The sequence below is a fragment of the Mizuhopecten yessoensis genome, unplaced genomic scaffold (genome assembly GCF_002113885.1).
Source record: "Mizuhopecten yessoensis strain PY_sf001 unplaced genomic scaffold, ASM211388v2 scaffold716303, whole genome shotgun sequence".
NCBI classification, from domain to species: domain Eukaryota; kingdom Metazoa; phylum Mollusca; class Bivalvia; order Pectinida; family Pectinidae; genus Mizuhopecten; species Mizuhopecten yessoensis.
Genome location: NW_018480049.1, coordinates 601,540 through 619,158, shown reverse-complemented (window position 1 = coordinate 619,158; position 17,619 = coordinate 601,540). Strand labels below are relative to the sequence as shown.

The following is a 17,619-nucleotide window of genomic DNA, read 5'->3' as shown; positions in this document are numbered from 1 at the left end:
TAAAAGAAGATTATCGTTGAACGTTTTTTTGTTAGAACTGATTAGATAGGAGTAATAGAGTTAGTGATGAAACAGACTCGGTTGTAATATATAACTCCAGTCGTCACGGAATGGGCGGATTACCATCCCTGTCTCCCTGTCATTATACTCTGTACCTTATCACAGGCAAATCAGACTTATATACACATAAATAAGTAATAGGGACTTCCGTTGTGCGTGCGTGCAGGTGTGAAGAATATCTGCAGACAGAAGTCCCTAGTCATCTACACGCTTCTCTTCAACACCGTACAAGAGACAGTTGATCCTGCCGATCCCACCGTTTGAAGCCCGCTAACATATATCATTCTGGACAATAGCGTGCACCTTCCTTGCTTTTTATCTTTGGCAATATTAATTGTATTGATACAGGACGCAGACAACCTGTACCGTTTTCCTCGATATGAGGTATTTGTTCGATAAGCGTTACAGTTGCTGTGTCTATTCCTATTTCGAGCAGCTGCCGTATCTATTTGATTGTTGACAAATCAACAACACCAATGGTGTACGTATTTACTGCACTAGAGGCCATATTGAAAGATCCAGGTAAGAATATGCTGACAGATGTTTCATTAAAATCAACATTGGTTTTTTCGATGCCAAACAGATTCCTTCTTGACTCATTGGTTCGTTTTGAAATACCGCAGTAAATATTGATCGATACCTAAAATATAAACACTCAGCACACACGCACGTGGTCGAAATAATGCCTTCGTGAAATATCAATCATAATTTTAAATCTATCGACTTCAATTAATTTCCATTGTCTTTGTCAAAGTTGTTGAAGTTTTAATTCATTTAAATTGCATTTTATCGCCATAACTTAAACCCTGATTACCAGTGGACATCTGTCAGTATCATCTCATTACCCCGGGGGCTGCCTGCTATCCCTTTAGTCCCGAATGAAATATTGCAAACTCGCGGTTCAAGAAGTTTGATATGTATTGGCCCGCGACTTCCAATCTTGTGGTTGTCATCACAGAAGTGGAACCAACACTTTCGATGAAAAACATGAAATACTCGCGTACCAAGAAATAAACTAAATTTGATTTCATGCAAAAACTCATTGCCCAGGAAAATTGCTGGCAGAACTGTCAGTTTCAATCAGAATTATAGTACCAATACGCAGACGACCATGCCAGTAGTGCTCCAGAAAAGGCGGGAACTATTATTGGACGTGAAAAGGGGTCGTCTGTTGGGAGCGGATCCGATATTTCAGATGCACGGTCGTATTTCATCGAATTTGAAACTGTATTCGGAACAAAGACCAAGATTAATTCTCCTTCTGTATCGCAATCCCCGCATTACTCAGTAAACCCCGTATCTTGTCAAATCTCGCGGACTGGTGCAGTCTCGTGAGATAGCTCAACTCTATTAGAGCAGATTGTAATAAGTCGATTGTTACATTTGATACATATGATATAGCGAGTCTCTATGTTAGTATTATAAAAAAGAAGATAGGCAATACTCTATCTGTCTGCATCTGTTGAATGGAAGCGGATCATTTAGGCTATCGAGTCAATCAATCGTACACGACATTTTACAGAACGACAGTGTACCGTTTTACTGTTGGCCTCGGGGAGGATCCGGGTTAATTCAGGGGATTGTCTGTCATATTGATTCAAACTTTTTCATGAATCACACTCGTGAATCGAGTTAATACATCCCTTGGAGCGATTTGTACAAACACACATAAAGCTATTCTCTCCACCCCGGAGTATCGAAATTAATAAATCCTAAGGTGTTATAGACTTCCGTTCGTAATTAATCTAATAACTTAGACCAAAGCGTGATGATTTGTTTACATTTTGCGGAATGAAATTGATTGTTTTCACTTCAGGCCACAATACGTTTCGTAATTAAAATCGAGTCCGTGTACAAAACTGTTGTTACCGGGATTTATTTTGTATGTTCGATAGATTAAGTGGTTTGCCTTAAACGAGGCTTATTGTTAAATACGCCGTCCTCAAGCGTCACTTAACATGTCACGTATTGTTTATAATTGTGACATACTAGATTGGAACTGAATCTAATGTTTAACTTGATTGAACTAGATCCTTTAAGGCCAAAATTTTAATTTGTACAGCTTGTAACAGAAACGATATTGACGATAAAGTACATTTTATAGTTCTATGTCCTGCATAAACACATATACATTAAGCAATATAATAGCCGACGTCTAATATCTGGTTAAACCAAAATCCAATTAATCCAAAGTGGCTTGTTTCAAAAATAAAACTTAACTTGACTGATTAGTTCAAACAAAACTGGGCAGAAATATGCAGATATTCTCCAAAATCCACCATATACAGAGTCTTTAAGGAAGAAGTCGTGTTCGAAAACTACTTAAATATTCTCTCAAAAAATGATGCTTATACTCTTTGTAGGTTTAGAACCAGAAATAGTAACTTACCTGTAGAAGCCGGAATTAGGAGTAATATACCAAGACATGAACGTATTTGTCAATTGTGTAATGTAAGAGATATCGGAGATGAATCCCATTATATATTTGAATGTCCGGCATTAGATAAGGAAAGGAAAATTTCTCTATCCTCTATGTTAATTAGACGTCATAGTGTATTATCGCCTAAGGTTATAATGTCATCTAAAAGAAAAGCATTCCTAAAAAAATTATGTACTTTTATCAAAAAAAAAAAAAAAATCTGTCTGGTCCCCTGCATGAAAGTATTTATTTTATGTAACTGCAGTACATCTCCGTTTCTATTATACTGTATCCCTCTATATAACCACGCATGCTAATTACTGTACATGAAATCTTTATATTTATATATCTCGGAATACCATTGTAATGCAAAGGTGTTGAGACAAATAAAATAAAAAAGTCAAAGTGTGTGAAAGATAAGCGAGGTGATGTCATGTAGAAGTGACAAAACATTAAGTAGATTGGGGAAATAATGCTGAATACCTACAGACAAAATTTAATCCTCGTGATGTAATATTTGTAAAATATGTTTAACCTATATACTGTGTTGTATTGGTAAATAAAAGAACTTGAAACTGATAATAATTTTGATTAAAATAGTAGGTATTTGATATCACGCAAGCAAAACTGTATTGTATGTCCGCAAAGGTATACTATGGCTATCAATGGCTATGAATAAAAACTGCATTGGTAAATACATCTAAGTACTACATCTGTAATAGCGTTCATCACGCTATGAACACACAGAACAATGCTCGTTACCGTATGTATCAATCTTAAAGATCGGACACTATCATTGAGTCTGAGATCGTACTTACCCTGATTTTTTTTTAATTTGTATGGAACATCTATAAAAGCTATATGCAAAATTAACGTTATTTTTGTAAAGTAGCAATTAAATTTGAGACTATATAAATGATGCACGACCAATGAAATCTTACTGTGTACGTTATGTTTATAAAAACAAAAAATGACATTCTCAAGACGTTACGGGGAAAGTCAATAAGTACGCCACACAATGGTGAACTGACGTTGGTATGTTGTTATGTAATAAAGCAAATTTTGAGATTCTTGGAAAAGTCTATCTCCGAAATGTGTATACAATATATTTGGGGTGTCTTACCCTGGCATCTCACACGTGTTATGCACATACTGCCAATAGATAATATCTAATGGAAATGAATTCCAGACACATACATAAATATAAAAAATATGTATTGGACCTATTGAAACCTTGGCTGATGAAAGTAAGAATCTGTTTATACACGTCTGGTATGTTTCCAACCGCCAGATAACGATAAATTATCAGGTAATACAACATCAAAGCGGTGAAGTACGTATTACTGGGAGGCAAAATATGTTTCTTCTGTATGTTTGCATGCTTGGGTTAAGCTAGAAAAACTTTCTTAGATACATAAACAACCTAAGTGTTATTTTAGAACGTGGTCAATGATATATAGTTACTTTGCCAACGGATTCGTAATGTTGTTGTATGTACGGAGGTTAAAACATTGTGTGTCGTCACATTTTGAATATTTGCCTGAAGTAGTGCTTAAAACAGATAAGAAAAACGTGTATTTAAATGTTATATTGGTTGATATAATTACGTAAGGTAAAAAAAAATCCCACTCCTCTTCCCCTCCCCTTCCCCGCCATCTTCCGCCCGGTGGATGTCAGACAGACATGAGAGACGGAAAAACCACACCACCGGACATTTTAAATCTGATTGGTTGTCATGACAGTGCGTTTCTGTTCCGATCATCCATTGTTCAATTTGAATGGCAGCAAACAGCGAGAAAGACAATCATATAATGGCGATAAATCAACTTCCGGTTTCTCTGCCGGATGTCACTCAAGATAGTACAACGAATTGTATGCGCACGTGACTCTTCGTGATCCGACCAGTCTAAGTTATCAGCAGACAGTCTCCTGTTTGTCGGCGAGGCATTTGATAGGAGAATCAAGTGACGTGACATTTTCAGTAACCGAGTTGGCAAATATCTGTCAGAAGCAACCAATTAAACTTTTAAGTCAACGAATTAAAAGTACTTTTAATTAGTCGAAAGTATTAAATGTGTTTAATGAAATATAAGATCCATCGTTTGAGAGAAATGAAAAATAGGGTTTGAAGAATTGAAATTAAACGTTAGATTGAAATAAAATTAATGGAAACCAGTATAATCATGTTTTATATTATTTCAAGAATGTTGTATCGTATCGGTTGAAAATGAAAACACACGTTACATTTTCTTCGACAATTTAGAGAACAGCAATTTTATGAGAGCGCTAATAAGAACGAATTTATAAGTAAAACACATTTACTGTGCCATTTGAATACTGCTCCTTGCACAAGCTAAGGTTGCTTTGCTGGATATGGTTATAATGTCATCTTTCACCCTGTCTAATAAACAAGGAAGTATCCAATTAGTCGAGGCAAATACACTCATACACGATCGTTACTGCCTGGTATATTACCGAACCAGTCATACCCACGCCTAATTTGACTAATTAGTGGAAATATTCTGAGACGTTAATAGATTAATAAGCAAGCGCTGTGTGTCGTGTGGGTTCCAACAATGATGCCACTTCCTTTAGCTGTAACTTACATTGTCAACATTAACAATGATTCAAGGTTTGTACATTTTAGGGATAGTATTGATTATTCTTTAAACAATATAATTTGTTTAAATTCTATTTTTTTTACTGGAAATAGGAATTTTCTCCACTCAAGAAAAATACGAATCAATTTTTATGTTCCTCGGAGGGATCGCAGCGAGACATAACGTCACTGGTCGTAAGCGGACATTTAATCCAATTATTAGACATAGCATTTTCTTTTTCATTGACGCAAAAGTAAGAACCTAGAGGACAGTTTTGCACTTATTAACACAGCCCTAGTTTAGTCACCCTCTACCACAAAAGTTACCCTGGTATATAAATGAGTTCTTGAAAAATGTTCCACACGTTTTCTGTGTTAAGAGAAATTCTGAGCTGGCAATGTTAGCGTACACCCTGTAATACGTATAACTGTATTGGGCTTGACTTAAATTATGGCGTTTTAATAGGTGTGAGCAATTCTTAGCTAACCTTCATCTCCCGAGCCGCTAAAACATCCACAGATTGTTGTCTAACCGAGCGCGTGTTCATTAAACACACATTTACAAAGCAACGCAATTAAACCATGATTATTTTGAGATTTGAAATCGGTACTTTGGTTTGCGTGTAACCATGACAACCGATAATAAGCGATGCATTTCTCAACACAAATATATCCATTCTTTCAATGCTGAGCATACTTTTCGGGGTATGGATGGGAAGGGGACGGGGTGCAAACACGTCACACAGCTTTATCTATTTACTGACTGTAAGTATCTTCACTGCTGGTGCCCGATATCATTTCGCTCCTAGAAATTCCTCTTTGGCTGGCAATTTGCATACGAGCTTGTCTGTACGGCTGGCATTGTAGGGGATAAAAATGTATTTAACGAAGGGACACTGATCTAAATAACACATTTATCACATTCACAGACGGATTATTTGCCTTAATTTTTTGTCTTTCTGTAAGGTCCTGTATAAGTGAACTCGACAGACTGTCGTGATAGCGATGATACCTCGTTAATGGTATTCTGGTATGACAGTAGGAAGCTGCTTATCTAAGAAAAGTTAAATTTATCCGTCTTTAAACTAACACCACATCTGAAACTTTAGTTTTGAAGAATTGTAAATAACGACAATTTGTAAAGATTCTGAAGTAAAGGCTATTGGAAAAGGATTTATTTTTGTAGCGGTCGAAGCTGACCGATGTCAATACACCTACATGGCGTGGTCCGTCGGTAATACAATTGCTACATGTAAAACCAGAATTATGTCGGCGGCTTTGGGATAATGGACTATGAATATTATCTCCTTTCTCTTGTTATTTAATCCATTTTCTGTATTCTAGGCCATGTCGTGCCGAGTATGGGATAATTTCTGTCACATTTCCTACCATAATATGTTTTATGGTTTCTGACTCACGGAAGCCTCAGTTGTATTAACCCTCGATTGACCTCTTCTACATCACCAATGGTCATTTTTTTCAAGTGATCAGATGGACGAGAGATAATTGCTGTCGAAAAAGATGAGCGATGCACGAGATGTCTATTCCCTAACGAGACTGTGTTGGAATGATCTTTCCCAATGTCCGAGTTTTCTAGTAATACAATACTCATTTGGCCAAAACTATGGTGCATCTACCGGTCTACAGGACGTGCTAATGCAAGTCATGAATACGAAACATTAATGAACAAATTTCACTAGCCTGTTGGTCATTTCCAAAAAAAAATACTTGCCCCACGTTCTACCACAAATAGGTCTGCCAAAGAGCAATTGTAGCCTCAAGTCATGAATATAATACTGGAATTATAAGAGTCATTGGTCAGTCGGATACGTCTGACCAGACAACGACCCATGCACCGGAATGGTCATCAGTCATTAGTGGACAGTGGCCATCAGCCACTGATTTTATACAGGAAGGAACAGGTCATCTCCTAGCTCCACAGGTCAGAACGAAATGTCTTCAGATCTGACCGAACTGTCTTCGGCCCATAATTACAACTCGATAATTAGCTTTTTTATTGGAGTACGGCAGTACCTCGAAATGGAGTATAGTAATATAATTCAACATACAAGGGCTTTTGAACGATTGCAAAGTAATTTAGAAAGCAATTATCATTGGTTCTTTGCATGCCTGATAATTGTTAGCAGAGAGCAAAATACATTTTTTTCCGGTTATCCTACATGGATTGAAACCTGTGACCTTGAACTATCTGTTCTGTCTGTACTTCGGCTAGTTCTGTCCATCCGTCCGACCTTATCTACTATTCGTTGTAGTGTAATGGCCGTTACATTCTAGGGTTGTTGGAGGTGTATCGGACCATATCCATCATCCGTTACAGATCAAGGTTTCTCTCTGAAGCACGTGCCCCAGAGGTTTACACTGTATTCCTTGTCTTCTGTACGTGCTGAACAAAAACAGGTGTATAGCATAGTTACACGTGCTCCCCCTGACCCCACGGTCATGCTTGAGTGACGTTACGTTCACCGGAAGTTACAATGATCGACAGGGGAATCATGTGAGGATGCCCTTCTACCTTGTGGAATTGTAAGTAAACAGAAGTTTGAGTGGTCCGTCTGTCAGTTATTACAATAATTACGGCCAATAGAAACAGTAGTATTACCACTTTATCATAACAGATGTGCTCCACCTTCACTCTGTTTACCACGTGTTAGGATGGGTTGGCTAGTTCTGGTACATGATTTCGTGTATTGTATATATACATTTATTTTACCAGACTGTTTAGTGAACCCTTTAACCTTAACATCCACCGCCTGCTGTCGGAGATTACAAGTCACTTGTTTCAAATGATTGTATAAAGAAGTGTGAATACGCCAAACAAACGCCGTTCTTCCAGTTTCGTTTATACGTGTTCCATAACGGAATTTGGCACCATACTAATTGTACAGGGAATAACGTGGGCTTAGTTATCAATCTACACTAATTCATGTTGCCGTCAGTCATGTTTGAAAAAGCTTTACAAAAATATTCAGAAGGTTGTTATCTAAATCGTCAGGAAGAAGTAGTATGTATACACTTTGGATGTCATCAAAACAGTTTGAGCTGATATTTGGAAAGCGGGTCGTGTATTATAACGTCTCGTGTACATTCTATGTATTTCAGGAACGCCAGTTTGTGCATATATCGGAAAAATCTGTAACATTTCATGATAAAGTTACTTCTTATTCGACTAAGCCATTGGAACATTTTTTTATCTGTAGAAATTGTACTGGAAATGCAATCCGAAACCTGGCTCTGATCAGAAGTTAAAATGTCAGTCAGAACAATAAAGATCCACCTGTGTCTTGTGTTTGTATTTATTGGTGAGATAAGTTTGGAATGCTCGCTGCAGTGTGGCTTGTTACGTGGTAAATCGGGAATGCCACTAGATACCAGGCGTCGCCATATTTGTTTATACGAACTCACAGGCTGAATTCGGTCTAAATGGATATTGCAGAACCACTTAGGGGATATTTTTACTTTCGGGTCGTGGAAATAGTCGAGATGCAGTTCTCTTGTATCGAGTCTGCATACATTTGTATATAATGCATTGTAACCACCAGATGGTATTCTCGACATAATTACGATTCGATTACTGCGCATGGGCGTGGTACGTCGAACCGGAAGAAACCACACACTAGTTAGCTTAATTGCATAAACATATAGTTTTCTTTTTTAGTAATATTGTGTTGACAACATATATATTATAACATTTGTGGAATGCCTTCAAACTAATCTCTCTTTATACATCTATATATCCCTGTGTAATTAATCATTTATTGATACACTAGTATAAAAATCTGAAATTTGTAACAAAAAGGCAGCTAACAACGACTTTCATGAGACACAATTTTCTCCGTGTGTTAAGTAAACTGCCGGCTAGTTCAATGTTACGCGGGATTTCGCCTGTAACGTAGACGGAACCTGTGCAGTGTCACTTTGTTGGCGAGAAAGCAACCAAGTACGAGATATTGAAATACGTTAATGTTATCAAAGTCAAAATGTTCCAAAAACATCAGGAATGTTATCGCTTCGCTTCCGCGCGGAACTCTTCTCTCACGCGCTCTTATCGTCACTTTATCACCGTTTTACCGTACTTGGTCTAATTTTCGCCACGGGTGTAGATGACATCAAAAGAGACACAGGCTTAGATTTTTGTCCAAAGTAAGATTAATTGGTCGGAAAATGGGCGTGGTGCTGAAATCTCCAAGTGGTCTATGACGTCAACAAGCAAAAATAGAAAATGTGTCTTCCTGTACTGACTCTGAAAGGGAAGCATGTTGAAATACGAATGTCGTAAATAATGAATAAGTTACTATGTCAAAGAAACACTCCTATTAAACAAAATTCCGTGCGACAATGACAGAGATAGGGGTAACAATCAAACACAGTTTTGTTGGATAAAAAAAATGTTCATGTGTTGGAAGATTACACCACCGACAGCTGTACATAAAACTTAAGTTGCCGTAGAAATATCCTTTTTCTAAAATTATAATTCACACATCATTTTTGATAAAAAAAATCTCTAAATAACGGTAACACATACTTATTGTTCAAAACAGTTAAAATATAGTTATTTTTCATAACCTTACTTAAATACTTCGGACATTAATACCGACCTCACTCGACTGCGCAAACATGATTTGGAAATTGCTAGCGATCGTATAAAAATATCTTTTTAACGTTGTGTACGAGGAGAAATTCTTTTTCAAATGTACTTTAACCCAAAATATCATATCAGACATGTTTGATAAAATACCAGATCAGACAAGATAATTTATCAGACTTTGTCAATCAGGCTGCAAGTCTTTGCCATCAGATGTCATTTTTAAATTTATAATTCAATAATAAAGTTGATTTAAATTGTATATATTTCGGTCGGCATGACTGACTTTTATGGGCGCTGTTTTCTTCTTCAATGAAAGAAAATTAGACTTATTGAATTAGAGATGAAATTTCATCATACTTAACCGATATTAATTTTTTACTTCGTTCCTATTCTGGTGCCGTGACTGTGACCTCATGTCGGATCCCGAGCAGGTAGTTATGACGTCATTAGGGGCTGCTGCATAAAACCGCGTCCCATTACCGCCCATACATCACCCTCGAGTTACACTCCGATGTCCGCTCCTAATGTACGAGTCCGTTATTCCGCCTCGCCATTGTTTACCCACTGGGGAACGTAAATCAGGCTTAATTAAACCCAACAGAAACACTGGACACCGTTGTATAGTGCAATATTGGCGTGGTCTGTTTGCCTGTTCGCTTGTCAGCATCCTAAATCGTCTAGTCAGAAAAGGAATGTTGTCAACCGCTTCGACAAATGGCCTCTTTGGACAGCTGGAATTCATGTCTGCACTTTGTTGATTGAGACTAATCACGGGAGGAGCAGGATTCATAGAACACCGGGGACAACCATAGTTTGTTTGGTGTTTTACGTCCTCGCTAGGGTCAAGGTCACGTGAAGACGGTGTTCACGGATGAAGAGGTCTCTTGAGGACTTGTCATCTCACAAAAACGTCATAACATTGAAAAGGTATCATGACAGTCCATACGGTCATATTATACTGATAACGGGCAAAACAGTCCTTACCGTTACCCAGTCAAAGCGTGACGTCAAGCAGAGGGCTGCATGTTTCGGTCAGGGGACATAGCCAATTAGACTGGTAACTGGCCCCGAAGGTTTTTATATGAACATTTTTTCAACTGCATTTTACTGTATCTCCCTCTAGTTTAGAACTAAATCCGGACATCCAAATGATCAAAATTATTTAAGTTATTTATTTTCCAAAATAATTGAATATTCTGGAGACGGGGGCCAGTCTAATAGCCCATAACCTTCCTCGCTTGGGCGAACGCGAAGAGGCAGACATCATTTGAGTGTTCATGGGGGCGCAGAAGACAATTTTAGAGTCAATCAACGGCTAACGGTATGGATACCGATCTAACCACATATTCAGTAAATCGTAAACAATGGGGAACCATGAAAAGCATAAGACAGTTTTACGAATCATTACCATACAGTTGGATAAAACTGGTTAAACCTACAGGGATCTTCGTTTGTACAGTAGAAAATGATAAACGTGTCCCTGAAAAGATCTCACTACATTTCGTGATGTTAGTACACTGTATCTCACACCGTATACAAGCTCTCGAAAGATTAGGTTATATCACAGTAGCTTTCACTGACGCATATTTGCCATTTCTCTATCTGATATACATACATACTTATATGACATCATTTCCCGATAACGAGGTGATAATAATGTCACAGATGAATTGCGTTAGGAATGGCGTCCTAATTCGAATCCCTAGTGTTACCGTCATCTGATGATGAACGCCACGTTTATCACGTGCACATCAAGGTGATGAGAACCTAATGACGATCATTAGATCACGGAGAGGTAAGGGGGATAACCCACGGGACCCGAACGAGAGAGGGAGCATATGGATGTCTGGCATACCAAACCAGGGCTATTACAGTCTATTGATTTGCTTACTAAATCTATAGCATATCATTACTCTAATATGTCTGCAGCATTCTGACTGATATACCAACTCTATATCATTGCTTACTATTTTTTTCTTAGTCTTTTAAAATGTCTCTGTTTATGATAGCATTCCTCTACGAAGTGTGTAGTTTTACACTTTAACGTCACTCAGTAAGACGGTTGAAGTTGTTCGATGTGAACATAGCCTGACTGATACGCCACTTGTTCCTCAGCTGGCTGTGTTTTTCGCTCTATCGTTTAAGGTCATAGTGAGTTGAAGTACATTTTCAGACGTGGCGTTCATCGATGTGTTGGCTATGGTATTTATTACCAATGTAAGGAGTGAAGAATATTTTAAGCCAGGTTCGCTCCGTTCCCTACTGTAGTTCCGTATGTCTGCAAGACACACCATTGTGTGTATTGGTTATATGTGCATGTACCACCGTCTGTATACAACAGGGTTCGCGAGGTTTCCAACCCCAGCATCTGTAACCGTGCGTAAACACCTGGCATTCCTGTAAAGCCGACTTCGCTGTATAAATGCCATTTCCCACCATTACAACAGAACGACGTGTGACAATGTTGATCTTTCAACCCGAATCGTGTCTCTATCGTGTATAGGTCGTGTTCTAGTATGTACACGAAGCAATCTTTTCCACATGTCGTTGGCTGTTGTGAATTACGTGCAGATTGGATTCGAAATGCACATGTAAACGTCGAATGTATTGTTACAATGAGGAAACTGGTTGAATACCCGAAACACCGGACACTGTAAACACCTCGTTGTCCAAGGTCATCGGGTCTAGGATTCACTGATTAATATTAAGTGCATCTAAATAGATCTACCAAGTCAGACTTTTGTTATCAAGGAATACCACAAAGAACGCATACACGTAAATATTTTCAGATCAAATGTTCTCGAGTATTTTTCCTTGAAATTGCCACATCGTGACGTCAAAATCAAACTCTGACGGAAGTTCAAGAACCCTTTCCGATGAAGTATTGTAGCCTTAATAAAATGTTAACTATAGAATACGCGATATTGTTCCCGCAAAAACACCTATTCCATCAGACGTTAAAACTGTTAAAAATGTATTCCGTCTTTACGTATTGCAGAGTTTTCTTCTCTTGTGAAAAGGTATTGACTGTTACGTCATTATAAGTTAGCAACTGTGGTTCATACATGTACCGTCATAAATGTGAAGAACATCAATTTCGATCCTTTACTATAGGCGTTTGTCTGATTTGGCCCTATTATACATTACCCCAAATGTAGTAAGTGACATAGAATGAAAGTTTTAGATATATATGTAGTGTCATCACTTGCTGCATCGTTAACTCTCGAACAGTTTATACATAGCCACCGATTCCAATCAGTCGGCCGCCTTGTCAGGACAATCTTTTTTCTACAATTCAGGTCATCTAAAGTTATGACCAAATTGTCATCAAAATATGGAACTCCTGGAGACCGAGTTGATTCGGGAAAAGGTTTGATTTTTAAAGGGCTTCACAGCAGTTGATTTGTCTAATTTAATGTGCTGTTATATGGCGGAATTGATCCACAGATCGCGTGGGCTCTACCCTGGAAAGGTATATAACGTGTCCAATTTAAAGGCAATAGCGCAAAATAAAAAACTTTACTTGCTGGTAAATTTGTCACGGAAAATTGAAGACCATGCAATAAAGCGCGGAACTGATGCCGTGTCACTTAAAAGAAACCGTATAAGTCGGGTGTGGGTTCCATTTTGGTCTAAGTGTTTGCCTTTTATGTACCGCTACAGGAAACCCCCGCAATGCGACTTTTACGACACCGGTATATGGCTTTCTATAAAAGACATCCCAGCTATTTCAACTGCAGTGGATCTCTATTGGAGAACGATGCAGCTAACACACGTTTAATGGCACAGGATGGGCAATAAATGAACGGTGTTGTCTATATAACACAGCCTACACCCGAGTGAAGGAGATTGTCGGGAGAAAATTTGTTGCGAAAGGTCAACAGCTTCAGCAACCAACGTACGATTCTACAACGTTCTACAACGCCAAGTATCTTTACTTGGCCGACACAGCACGTGTCAAATACACGCGTGGTGTCGATCGTTAAATATTTATTTCAAACTTATTCGAATACCAAAATACATATTCTATCGAAATGTTTGGGACATGTTGTCCAAAAATCAATATTGTTGAGCTATAAAAAACGTCGTTAAACCGCCGAAGTGGTAGAATTTTAACACGTTTGAAACTTGCCGTCAGTCGGGTAATCAATAATGCTAATATATTTCAAGGGAAATAACTCGAACACAAGTCAAGCATGACCAGTTAAGAATGAGCGGAAATTCATAATACAGAGATAATATATTTTTGACGAAACCATCTGTCGACATTTTACAGCTGTCACCTTTTGTCGTCATTAGCTTAACGAAGATGTGAAGTACACCTGTCACAAGAGAAACTTGACGCCACATGAAAATCGAATAATTACATACCAGTTTAAGTGACAAATGTCTTCAGTCTGGCGCCTCCTTGGTTTTAGATTACACTTCGTGCAGTATTGATAACCTACCAACGTTAAATTGGTAATCAGCGTATGTGTTTAGTACTGACGTCATAATAGTTGTTGAACATATGGAATCGCGTCATTAATCCCCGATATACCGGCAGTCGTCACCTATCTGTGTAGATAGTATCGCTATCGGAGGCTGGTACAGACGTACACTAGACAGTACTCTGTAAAGACGAGGCGATTGAAGATGGCTATCCCTGTGTCTTGTCACCAGCCTGTCGTCAATCATAGCAGCCTATTCAGTAAACTCAAAATCTGGTTATTGACAGAGATGATAGGGGAGATGAGATTGCTAGAGAAAATCGTGATTGATCTTTCTGAAATGCATTGCAACATCACTTTTTGTATAGCTGATCTCGTGCATTAACTATCTATCATTGAGGACCGACTGTTTTCAATATTTACCACCAAACGTTCCCAAATAGGTGTAGTTGACTACTTGAATGACTATCTAAACATGCCCGCCAGCATTATATCATGCAAGAAGGTATTTATTCTCAAGAAAATTGACGTGACGCATATATCCTTGTCGCTACTTCAACACAGAAAGGTCTTAGCGGAGTCGCAATGGCGGACAAGTTGAACGTGACAAAGAAAACTGGCCGTGCGCCGGGGTGGTTGTAACGATGTTCAGCTCACAAAGGTCTGATTAAATAGCATCAGGTGATAAATCGGTGCCAAGATGGACACATTGTAAATCATGGCATCGTATGGAAGGTATCAAATTGTATTATCTACTCTTAGAACAAATGGCACGTCCAACGGTAGTAAAGCATGCTTATTGACCATCAGTGTCGCGAGGAAATGGATGTGCCAATTGAACATTACAGTGATTTATAAACCCTTAGACTGAAAGCTTCAACGGGGTCACAATATAGATTATTGTAGGCGCTAATTGTAGGCGTTCACTATTGGTGCTTATTGGTGGCGCATCACGTTTAATTAGTGTCATTCAGTTTTTGCTGGAGTCGAGAAGCGCACTGCACATAAAATACTGAAACTTGATAACTTATTTGAACACAAAGGATGTCTCGCCAATACGTTCCAGTTTACTTGTAAATTATTGCGTTTTCATGAGACTTTGTCCAACTGTCTTTCCCCAAAACACATTTGCCCATATATCATGGAGGCAAAGTATCTTTTAAGTGAATCAAAACTGTCGTTCGGAGAGACTCGGTAATGTAATATTCAGTATGCTCCCAGTTTTACTGGTAACTTTGAATAATTGCTGTGATCGAGTTGAAGCTAATTAACAATCAGCTATTTATACTATTAGAATTAAACGGGTGTTTTTTTTTCAAGAAACCATCTTACCTAGTAATGTGCTGACTAAGGAGTCGGGGACGAATTCATTTTATTTTTAAAACAATCGAATGTATTTCGATGCAGCTTTTGGTACATATAATGGTACGAATATTAAGTGGCACACTTGTAAATACGTTTTCGGCCTCCATAACGAAAAAATAAAAAAATGTAAAAAAGGATAAGTAGTTACATAATTATAATATCATACGTGTACTATCTTGAACATAATTTTAAAATATCTGTTTTCAGAGTTGTTGAACAAAAACCCGAATAAAGGAGGATGAGTCTTTTTTTTTTTTTTTTTTGGTATTAAGGAAGGCATATATTCTCTCATATAATTTAGTGTTTGGTTTATTAAGTATGTGTATGTATTATCAATAATTATCGTGTACTAAAATAAATTAACTAATTCAAAACTAACAGTGAACTTACCAAATTCAGTTTCACGTAACGGTACAATTTCTAACCGGTACAATTTCTAACCGGTACAATTTCTAACCGGTACAATTTCTAACCAATTTCTAACCGGTACAATTTCTAACCGGTACAATTTACTAGAAGTGGTACCTTTCGCCTCATTCTTCTTTCGCGTGCTACCTTTTACCATATAATAGGATTACGGTTGTATCAACAAGTGCCTTAGGTAGTAGGCCCCGGGGACGGGATCAAGACAGTAAAATGTACGAAGGCTGCTCGGCGGAAGACAATTTGGACGGCTCCTTGTAATCCGCAGTCCGGCCTCGTGATTTGTGTTCCGTAGCCCTGCCGCTGGGTATTGGCGCGTTAACTGTCTGTGGATGAACTTGTCGTTAACGAAGGATAATTCTGCATACATTTTGTACTTTATTCGGCATCACACTTCCTGTTATCAGTGTAATAAGTCATTCATGCTAAAATTATTTGACACATTGTATTACAGACAAACAAACAAGGGTTGGGTTCAAACGTTGGGTGGTCGGGTGGTGCTGTGGATAACGCGCTTGCCTTTCACCAAGGCGGCCGGGGCTCGATTCCCTGATCGGACGTGAAAAGGGTGGGGTCACCTGCCCGACACATGGGTTTTTTCCGGGTACTCCGGTTTCCTCCCACAATAAGACCTCCCGGGAGACGCGCTAACATCCGGACCAACAAGAGTGATTAATATAAGATGAATGAACTTGTTTCATAATTAGTTGTTAATAAATTAAATAAAGTTTATATTTTAAACGTTTTAGATATTAGAAATTAATGTAAAATAAAATAGATCACTCACAAGAAATATCTGTCACAAGGGTTGTTGTCATAGCGGCAGATTTAAACTGCCTGTTTGATGTTCTCGTTAGTGGGTCCTCCGTGTTTGGTTCGGCACTATCTGCCCCGATGTTGGCGCGATAATGGTTGTAAAATGCCCTAACCTACAGTATAATAGGTGAACATAGTGGACTGTGTGTACTTTTGGTGTCATGGTATATTTCATGTTAAATATGCATCCTTTAAATAAATCGGAAAGTACTCAAACATTTATAAATTTGTTTCATTTTTAAAACTGTTTCGATGATTCTAACTATCATATAATTTTACATCCAAACGATAGTACATTTGTAACACGCCCTATACCGTCTGCATATTGACTTAATGCGACAAAAGCATATTCATGTTTCCACCGATAAAAAATACTAATAAAAGTACTACTGAAAGTGCTTGATGACGCACCACAAAAACGTAAATTGCTTTTTTGCCAGACACAATACTGAGCATCTATCTATGTTTGTTTCCCGATAGACCATTCACACACCCTCTAAACCCGACCGTTACTTGATAATGGCTTTAATTTTACCTGTTTTACTCCACAGACGAGCTGCACGCCCTTCAGGAAGAGTGTCGGGATGGAACGTTTGGATACAAGTGTAACTCGAAGTGCCGATGCAAGCGCTACCAAACGTGCGATAAAGTGACGGGGGAATGTATCCGGGACGAATGCGAGGACAATGGTTGGGGACCAGGCTGTCAGCTTTGTAAGTTTGTCGCACAAAAGCGTTGAATATGTGTTCAGTGCTTATTTCTGTTCGTTTGTGTTACTCCTACGGTATCGTAAGAGTTCTCCATGTGATCCCCCTATACATATTCACTAAAAGATAATTATAATTATATTTCCGTTTTGGTTGTCAATAGATTTTCACACGCGCATCTTTAAGTTCGAAAA

At 38.2% G+C, this 17,619-nt stretch overlaps 1 protein-coding gene across 2 annotated transcripts in view; it reads left to right on the top strand.

The window, feature by feature from the left end:
* LOC110442831 (receptor-type tyrosine-protein phosphatase S-like) overlaps positions 1-17,619 on the top strand; it is a 135,614-nt gene that overhangs the window by 49,910 nt on the left and 68,085 nt on the right. For both annotated transcript variants that reach the window (XM_021486644.1, XM_021486643.1), the window contains exon 2: positions 17,270-17,431. In XM_021486644.1, coding sequence (XP_021342319.1) covers positions 17,270-17,431 — 162 coding nt within the window. The remainder of the gene's footprint in view (positions 1-17,269; positions 17,432-17,619) is intronic.